General features: G+C 58.7%; 2 protein-coding genes across 2 annotated transcripts; both read left to right on the top strand.

The window, feature by feature from the left end:
* Window positions 1–2,207: 2,207 nt before the first annotated feature.
* On the top strand, window positions 2,208–3,107 carry LMXM_24_0460 (putative ubiquitin-activating enzyme; the record flags this gene model as incomplete). Its single annotated transcript, XM_003875809.1, has 1 exon — window positions 2,208–3,107. The coding sequence occupies one exon, from the start codon at window positions 2,208–2,210 to the stop codon at window positions 3,105–3,107; it is 900 nt and encodes a 299-aa protein (XP_003875858.1).
* Window positions 3,108–3,774: 667 nt separating this feature from the next.
* LMXM_24_0470 (conserved hypothetical protein) lies at window positions 3,775–5,040 on the top strand (the record flags this gene model as incomplete). Its single annotated transcript, XM_003875810.1, has 1 exon — window positions 3,775–5,040. One exon carries the CDS (start codon window positions 3,775–3,777, stop codon window positions 5,038–5,040), a length of 1,266 nt encoding a protein of 421 aa, XP_003875859.1.
* Window positions 5,041–9,921: the final 4,881 nt, after the last annotated feature.

Raw genomic sequence — 9,921 nt, forward strand, 5'->3', positions numbered from 1 at the left:
AAGCAGGCCAGCAGGTCGTACGTGCGCTGTACCTTACATATGTTCTGTGGTCGCATCGGATCGCGGGAATCTGGGAGGAGGCGTCGGTCAGCAAGCCCGTTGTCTGGACAGCGTGTGGCTCTGTGCCCTCAGCCGGCGTACCCACTATGCGCCACGTCACAAGCTCCGCGCGGTGCGGCCGGGCTTATCAGCCTCTCACAGCGCACGCGAGCGACAGCAATGATACAGCGAGGATTGTGGCGTGCACATGACCGTCGACTGCTTCACACATCACCCGCCTGTACAGATCGCCGATAGGTCCACAGTGGCCGCTCACCTCCAGCCTTGCCTACACGAGGCATCCGCTTCACGACATAAGACCCTCGCCCACCCCCGTAGCCCAAAGCGGGAACAGGAGGGCGTGAAAACACGCTGGACGGCCCGCACTCGGTGCCGTCAGCCCCCGCCCCGGCAGCACGCCGTCGTGCGCACTCCGCTTATGCGCCAGCGACGACGCACGCAGCGCGCTGCTAGCACGTCCCACGGCAGTCTGCAATCTGCTGCGTGCGTCGCCGCGGCAGGAGCATGCGACGGCGGCGCTGCTGTCGGTTTGGAGAGGGCCGACCTGCGGTGTAGGGCGGCCCGTGGCGTCCCGAAACAGGAACTCGTGAGTCACCCGTGACACAAACAAGCCGCACTGGTCAGCGCCAGCACCGCCCTCGACGCTGAGACGAATTCGGCGTGAACGCCTTGTCGGTGAAGGACCTTGAAGTGGAGCGGGCTGAGGTGCTCTGCGAGATCCAGCGCCTGCAGGGTGCACATGATGTGTCGGCTCTGCCCCCGCTTTCCGAATGGTCCCCCTCCCCTCAAGAGCACTACCTCACTCGACTGGGATGCTGCTGAGGTGATGCGAGGGAGTCGGCCCGAGGCGTGGGACTTCCTGCATCGGGCGCAGAGGCACTTCGACCGTCTCCGGGCGTCGAGGATAGTGAAGAAGCGCCGCCTGCCGATGGCCGACGTTGCGCAGGCGTTTGCAGTGGAGAAGGGCCGGGCCGCCCCCCCCCCCTCCATCCTACTGCCCACATGATGGAGAGGGGCTCTCCCGGGTGGAGAGGGTGCACAGCGTAAAAGTGTTTTCGTCGCTCCAGAGATGAAAGGACGCCGCTGCCCGGCCACGGATCCCCACGTCCATGCGTTCCTGCAAAGAGCAAGCGATGGCGTCGCTGGCGTGTCCTTCTTGCGCGGCACGGCGACAAGAGCCCCGCAACAGGAAGTGCGCACTTCGAGTGGGTTTCGAGGCTTGTCACTCTGCTGTATCGATTTAGGGTACGGTTCGCAGCAAGCTCGTGCTCAGGTTCACAAGCGGCAAGTGCTTCAGGTTGTGCACGCTGCCGGCCGGTACGCGCTGGTGCGTTGCCGTGGGCCAGGGTCTGGACCTGGTCCATCGTGGGCAGCGCCACCGCCCCTGACAGTGACGCCCATGATTGCCAATATATATTGTTCTCCGCAGAAAAGGTGCAGGAGGGTGAGTTTGCGCCAGCGGTACGTCGCATCGTTGATCGGATCCGCGCGGCGAACGCTCTCTCTCACCTCCCCAGAGCGCGAGCTGATCGCGCACATGGAGGACGAGTCATCGGTGGCTTTGGCTGCCGATCCATATACACATTTTGGTTTCGGCAGAGCAGCGCAAGTGCATCTCGAAGGGAAAGGGATAGACTGGTGCACAGCACACTGCCAAGAATGTTGCGAAACCTGCACCGTGGCGCAACGAAAGCCAAGAGCACTCCATCCAATCGTTTGCGTCGATCCTGCCCTCCTTCACGCCCTACGTGCTGCACACCACCCTCCTTTACACGTCGCGTGGGCGCGAAAGAAACAGAAAACCCAAGCTGCATCCGTGAGCAGCGGAGGGCAACGAGGCCCGTAAACCGGCTCTGTGTGATAAGACGAAAAGAAGAGCCATCCGGTGAAACATTGGCGGAGGTGCAAGCCACCCACCCACCCACCCCCGCCTGCTGTCTGTGTTCGGGCCTCCCCTCATGCCGCTTTTTCTCTCCCCCTGTCCTCTCACGCTGGGCTGCGCGCTACCGACGGTAGATGTTCACCCATCGCACAAGTTTCGAACGACTGACGGCTCTTGTTCGGAGCATCATCACTGAGCGTGGCATCATCCCCTTGTCGAGTGCGTAGGCGATACACACACGTACACACACGCATAGCTGGTTTCGATGCTCAACGCGGCCCTCTACGAGCGCACGCAAATTCTGATTGGAGATGACGGAATTCGTTCGCTGCAGAACACGAATGTCTTCCTCGCCGGCGCCGGCGGCGTTGGCGGTCACTGCGCCGAGGCTCTTGTGCGGGCCGGCGTTGGCAGCATCACCGTCGTCGATTATGATGTCGTGACCGCGTCGAACAAGAACAGGCAACTGATTGCCCTCGATAGCACGATGGGCAAGAGCAAGGTGGAGGAGCTTGCGCGGCGCCTGCGGGACATCAACCGCCACTGCAACGTCGTCATCCTTGACGCCTTCATCACAGCCGAGGACGTTGAGGAGGTACTCTCCCGTCAGCAGTACGACTTCGTGGTGGATTGCATTGACAGCGTCACGTGCAAGGTGGCCCTTCTGGCGGCCTCCGTGAAGCTGAACATACGCACCTACTCCTCCTGCGGCGCGGGCGGTCGTCTCGATCCGTCGCTCGTCTCCATCGGCGATCTGTTCTCGACGGAGAATGACAGACTCGCGCGAGCGTGTCGCGCAGCATTGCGCAAGCACGGTGTTGGACCCGGCGACATCACCGTCGTGCATAGCTCGGAGAAGGGTATATCGCCACTGGAGCCACAGCGGCAGGAGGCCGGGGGCCGTGATCGATCGATGAACGGGACGATCAGCTACATGCCACCTCTCTTTGGACTCATGCTGGCGTCGGCGGTGCTGCGGTGCGCGGCTGATCCGGCGGCACACGACGCCGAGGTGGAGCGACGACAGAAGCGTGAACGGAAGGAGCAAAAGCGGGCGCTCAAGAAGCGTCGAAGAGAGGCACCACCCACGGAAGTAGCCGGAACGGGCGGCGGGTGTACAAATGACAGTGTTTCCGCCGACTGTGCGGGCATGGTCGGTGTGTAAAGGGGGCAGGGCTGATGTCGGCGCTGATGTGATTGCGTATGTTCGGAGGATTTTGCTTTCAGTGCCTTTTTCGGCCCACTTTTCAGCTGACCTGCGCGCGCGGAGCTAATCAAACAAGGTCGGATAAGAAATCGTGCACGCATGGTCGAGGCATGTCTCCGGACACAGACACGGCAACGTGCCCCCCCCGTGTCGGGGGGGGCGCAGGAGAATGGGCTGTGCTGTGCTTGACGTACTGTTACATGCACAGACATACAGACTTGCGCATGCGAACAAAAACAAGATGCCGAAAATGGGGCACGGTGGAGGGGGATCGGTCCATGGATCGCTTCGACGTTACTCCTCCCATCTTTTACGACGACCACCACCGCCACCCTCCCCATTCCCCCCCCCTCCACCGTCAGTACAGGCAACCCGGCAGCTCCCTCGCTGGTGTGCCTTCAGGGACTCTCACATGGAGAGCCCTTCACGGCGTTGCGGTCTCATCTCCCCCCCCTCCTCCCTCGGCGACGCTTGCGTTGCCGGCGGTGCACCTGCCCACGTCGATGTGGATGCAAACGTTGATTTCAGCTTTTCTTTTTGCTTGCTCTTCCGCGCTCGCACGGCACCACTCCGTCTCGCTCCCCCTCCCTGCACGTGTCCAGTATCTGTCTCAAGAGTGTTCGCAATGGGGGGTGAAGGTCGTCACCGTCTCTCTCCCGGTGACACGCGCAGTCGCGGCCAACGCGACGCAGATCTCTTCGCCCATCGTCAGCCTTCCTCCGGTACAGGAAAGCACAGTTTGTGGTGTGACCTCATCCTCGTGGAAGCGGGCTTCCGCCCGCTAGAGGCGAGGAATGTAGTGTTGGTGATCACCCGCAGCAAAGTCCTCCTCCGTGTGGTGGCGACAGGGTTTGCGTTGGCAATTCACCTGCAGGACATCGTTCAAGTGCGTCACGTCGTGCCGGCTCACGCTGTTGAGTTGCATGTGGAGGTGCCATCGGTGGCATCGCCGGAGGACCACAACCACCCCGGGCCGGAGAAGTGGTGTGCGATGGCAACGAACCGTCTGTACCGCGTTTATCCAAAGGAACGCGGGCGCGACAGCACCAGCGCGTGTGCGCAACTGTTCCAGCTCATCACCTCCCTCCTCCCGGCGCATGTGCAGCAGGCGTCCGAGGAGAGCGACCTGGACGATGCCGTCGCTTGGTACGAGCGGGTAGATGCGTGCTCGATGCTGCCATATCATCTGTCTGAGGAGGTGGGGCTCCGTGAGCTGGATAGCGTATCTTACTCACTGCCTCACCTCTCCTCCTCTGCGAGCGTGACGAGGTCGGAAGCCTTCCACGCGGAAGCTCGGCCGCACCCGCCAACTCGGCGACAAGCACGATTTGCGCTCTCCCTCGTAGGCTCCTGTAGAGGTTTCCGGGCACCTTCAGAGCTGTTTGATGACATAGACATGGCCATGGTGCCCCACTTGCGTCAAATCTACGTGGTGCCGTCGCCGAGCTTCTGGCGGCTCCTCAAGGCGTCTTCGCCATCGACACCATCACATCTTCTCTCACATGAGAGATGGACCCCGCCTCGCCTGCACCACAACGTCTCTGCTGAGTGGGCCTCCCGATCTGCATCCCTCTCGAGTTCAACAAGGCAGCAGCACCACACCTTACGACTCACACCGGAGTCACCCAGCACATTTTTCGCTATGGCCGCTCCTGCATCGAGATATCAGTTGCATCACAGCGAAACGAGAAATCAGGAGCCCACCCACAGCTCGCCAGCCGTGGGCGTCGGCATGGGCAGGCGAGAGCCGTCGCTCACGGCAGGCATGTGCAGCCTGCGCCCACTTACCACACGAACCCCCCCCTTTCTATCGTCGCCGTCGGCGCGGTCCTCTTGGCGTGCCGCTCAGCGGCCTGTGAACCTCGAGTACGGTCCCACCACATCCGGCTGAGAGAATCAGAGGTCCGGCAGCACCACACTAGCCTCAGCCAGCGAACCGCGCCTCCGCCGTGCTTGGCACGCTTGTGCCGCTGATGGAGCGAGCGAGAAAGAGAAAGGGGGAGTGGGTTGCATGAGGCAGCTGCAGGGAGCCCTGTAAGCCTGGTATGGGAGAACGTTGAAGGCACGGTCGAAACAATCTGGCACGGTGAGAGCTCCCTCTCGCCTGGTCATCGCACCATCCGTCACGCATATATCGATAGTGTAGGGTCATCTTGCTCTCTTCTCTTGGCACCTAGACACGAGCAGAACACGCGCACATGCGGCCCATATTGCGGCTTGCACCACCATCCTCCCTCCATCGTTCCCCTGTCTGGGGGATGGATCGCGATGGTCGTCGTCTTTTGTGCGTCGCATCGGCGCATCTTTTCTTTTTCCCGTCGCCGTCGAATAGACCTCCTGACGTAGAGAGAAAACACACAAGGAACGGGAGTGTCCAAGGACAAGGTCGTACGCCGCGCCTTCATCTTCCACTTCATGTCCGGCAGGGAAAGGCGTCACTTCATGGTCTCTCAGTCGTCTTATCACCGCTCGCACAAGCCCCTTCATCCGGAGCCTCGATGACTTAGCGAGAGAAGTCTGCTCTGCGGAAGAGGAGGCAGGAAAGTGTGTGCTTCGTGCCTGCCTGCATCTCCCCTCCCCTCTCGCCCCCTCCCCCGCACTTCCCCTGTGCATACCGTTCACCACTCACTCCACCCTCTGACGTCCTCTCCGTATTATGATGTTTGGCTTTGCCGCCTGCCTTTCTTCGCCGATCCCCACCTCTCCACCTCATCCACCTTTCCCTGGGTCTCGCATCAGCACACACGCCAACACGTAGTAGGTTGTTAGTATAGTCCTTTGACTTCCCTCTCCCTCGCCCCCACCCCCACCCTGCGCGCCTTCCCCTTCTTCCGCTCCGTGCCTTGCGTGTCTGCTGATCGCCCACGCGCTCGCGCTTTCTCGTTCTTTGTTCACGTCATCTATTTGTCTTTCTATCATTCCGTTTCCTCTCGGTCGTCCTCCTCCTCCCCCCCCTGCGTGCGTCTCACGTGGCGTGTGAGTGCCCACCTCCCCCGCCTCCCCCGCACACGCACACCTTAGGGCCACGACAATCCTATTATATATATATACACACGTATATATATATATATATCTATATATATACGTGCACACCCACACACAAGGCACCGGATATATATATATATTATATGTGTGTGTATATGACTATCTGTATATATATATATTTATCTATATATATATATATATCTACCTTCTGCTCCTGTTTGTTGTCCCGGTATTCTTTGACCGCCGCCGCCCGCTCTCGCACCCGACCGTCACTATTTCTTTTGTTTTTCTTCGTGTTCTCTATTTGCCGGCTCTCCCTCCCTCCCTCCTCCCCTCTCAACCTTCGCCTCCATCTCCGGACCTTCTTCGTCCTTTCGCGCCTACGAATACATTCATCGCTCGCTCTTCACAATACGTCCGCTTACCGCTCTCTGTGACTGTGTGTGCGTGTGTTCGTGCTCGCTGCCGTCCCTCCCCCTTACTGTTGCCCCCACCCTCCCTCCCTTGCCTGCCGCGAGCCAACGACGACGCGTACGAAAGCAAGTGCGAGCGTGTGCAACAACATAACCGCCCCCCACCCCCCACCCCTCCCACACACACACACACACTTGCACGCAAACTCGAACTTATTATCCGAAACTTCTCTTTTTCTGTCTGGTTGTTTTCTGCCTTGACGTGGCGACGTCTCCTCAAAAGCGTTCTCGCCTTGGAGAGCGCACCGCACGCGCCGCTTCTTCCGTGGATTGGGGCGGGGCGGGGGTCAGCGGGTCTGTGACTTCTCTTTCTCTGCGTGTCTGCGTAAAAGGGGTATCATCGTTGTCGAAGCAGAAGAGCAGCGTAACAGAACGGGAGCGGGAGCACGTCGAACAGAGGCACTTGTGCGCGGACCGAGACACAGCGCATACACGTGCGTGATCGGAGGTCTGACCACCTGGCGGTGATACGGTGTGATTCGCATCTGTTTTCAGTCTGTCTGCAGCGCTTCTCCTCTCCTGCCTACGCCCTGCGACCGCGACGACAGGCGACGCTCCGCCGCATTTCGGTTCGCCCGATTTCTCTATTCTGAGACGTCGTCGTTATTTTCGCCGTCGTGTGTTGCTGTAACGAAACACACTAACACCAACCGTTGGAACGAGCTCCCCACCTACACCCTGCCACGTACCCTACGCGAACGCGTCCGCCCGGGCTCACACACGCTCACACACACACACACATACATACTTCATTGATTCCGCTACCTATCCCTCTCTCCTTCTCCCTTTTCTCTTCTGCACCCGCCGCCTATTTCTGTTACTCAAGCGTCTGCCTGCGTCCCGCCATTGGCTTGTGTGTGTGTGTGTGTGTGCCTCTCTATCTTCTCCGCTTTCCTCCGCCCCTCGGTCTACCTGACGACCATAGACCCGCCTTATCCATGCGCAAGCGCGAGTGATCTGGTGCGTGTGTGCGTGTGTGCGTGTGTGTGTGTGTGCGTGTGTGCGTGCCGTTGTGTGGACTTCTCCTGTGTAGGCGGTGTCATTTATATCTATATCTATATCTATATATATATATATGTATGCTCGGCCTCTCGCCCCCCCCCGCCGCCGCCGCCGCCGCGCCCTCTCCGTGATTTCGTCTCCTTACTGTAGCCTCATCGTGTGTCTGCGCTTCCGTTTTTATTCTGCCTTTGTGGTTGTTGCTGCTTCGACGACGACCTCCTCCGCCTCTGCCCCGCCCACCGCCCACACGAAAAGGGAGTCTCGACAGATCACCGTCGTTTTTTCTTCTCTGTTTCCGTATCTTTCTCTCTCTCTCTGTGTCCATTCATTATTGTTGTGGTTGCGCTTGTTCGTCTTCTCGCGGTCCTCCTTCGACGTTGCCCTCAGCACCCCCCCCTCCCTCCCTCCCTCCCTCCCTCCCCACACACACCCGCACACACTCCCCTCAGCAGCACCATCACGCCCATCACAACTATCACCACCCCTGAGCGCAGCGGCTTCCTTCTTGTATTATTTAGCTTTGCATCTGGAGTTGCTTTTTTTTTGGTTTCGCCTGTTGTGTGTGTGCGCGCGTGCGTGTTCACTTTGCCCGTTTGTTTTCCGTTTCGCTGCAGCGTCGGCAACACGGAAGGGAGGCGAGCGCGGAACGATACGCCGAAATAGGCAGAGTGCATACACAAACGGCTAATCCGCCATACAGCCCAAAGTGCGGATTTTAGTGTAGCAGCAAAGAGCTGGCGACGCTCACGCGCGCCGCATCCACACAGACAGACAGAAGTGGAAGAGAGCTTTAGAACAGTGTGCGAGGGGGGAAGCAGACGAACAGCACGAAGGTTTGCTTCCTCTCTCTCTCTGTGACACCCCTACTCCGTTGTAGCGCCACAAGACTATCTGGGTGGTGACTGCTGCAAGCGTGCTTGTACTTTTCTGGTTGGTGCTTTCGTTTGCCTCTTCTAAGCTCTGTAGCAGCTGGAAGCAGGTGTGGTGACCGGAAATCACGAAAGCGCTCCTCTCTTCGCTTGCGCACATTCTTTCTTGTACCCTCCTGATTATACCCTTCGTGGGCTTATCTGTGTGGCTGCGTGCTCAGGTAGCTGTCGTCCCCTCCCTCTCTCCTCCCTCCCCCCCCCGCACACACACGCACACTGCTGCTGCTGCTGCTCTCTCCTTCTCTATATATACAGTTTAGTGTAGATCAGCGGATCTCCTCCCCCCCCCCCCGCCTTTCTCTCGGCAGCCAGCCCCACACCCGTACAAAGTCACGCGTCGACGCCATCTCTTTTATCGCGCCTGTCTGTGTGCGTGCGCGACGTTTCTTTTTCGTTATTCCACCCTCCGCTGTGGTGCATAGCGACTGTATTTTCTTCTGCATATTGGTATAGCTGCCCTGTGTTGTGCTGTTCTTGGTCACTCGATTACGAATACGAGCACAGCAACGGGCTGTGATAGCTGGCTGTGTGGGTCTCTCTCTCTCTCTGTGCGTGCGTGCGTGTGTACTTGGCGTGTACTTGGCGTGCATCTGTGTAGGTATTTCTCTCCTTAGCTCCCTTATCTCGCATCTTTCTCGTGCGTTTTTTTTTTTTGTTTGTTAATCGCTCATCGCCCACCGCCACCCAAAATTCGCGCTTCTCCCCCTCCCCCTCCCCGTCTCCGTGGCTGGTTGTCTGCTTGGCGTTTTTTTGTTTTTTTTTGTCCTTTCCATCTCGTACCCATCGAGCTCTTCCTATATTACCTCCCTCCTCCCCCCCCCCTCTCTCTCCCTTATTACGCCGCCCGATTGCATTAGCTTCGTGTATGTTTGTATGTCCCTGTGACACAGCGGGTATTGTCGTTGTCGTGTGTCTCTTCCTGTTGTTGTTGTTTTCTCTTTCGTTACCGCCGTACGTTGTGTGTAGTGCGCCTGATTCTTTCTCTTGCAGCGTGTGAGGTGACTTTCCTGCCAAGTACTCGCGCAACGACGCGGTATTTATTATTATAGTAGCGGTGCTGGTGGTCGGCTCTGCCGTCGCCGCCGCCGTCGTGTCTTGGTGGTGTCCTTCCTTCTTTGTTCGGGCGCGCAGCTCCCCCGCTTAGAACTATTACCATTATTTTTCTTCACGTTTTGTACTGTCATTGCTGTCGTCGACTTCTGCATCGTCGTCGTCGTCATCCGCGACGAGGGTGACGTGTCCGTGTTCGCTCTACTCGGGACTGGACTTCCTGCCACACACACACACACACACACACACACCTCCCTCAAACACCAGGCCCCCCTCCATACCCTCCTGCTTCCTCTCACCTCGGGCGAGTGCGTATGGTGAATTCCGTGAGCA

This window comes from Leishmania mexicana, chromosome 24 (genome assembly GCF_000234665.1).
Source record: "Leishmania mexicana MHOM/GT/2001/U1103 complete genome, chromosome 24".
Classification (NCBI taxonomy): Eukaryota; Euglenozoa; class Kinetoplastea; order Trypanosomatida; family Trypanosomatidae; genus Leishmania; species Leishmania mexicana.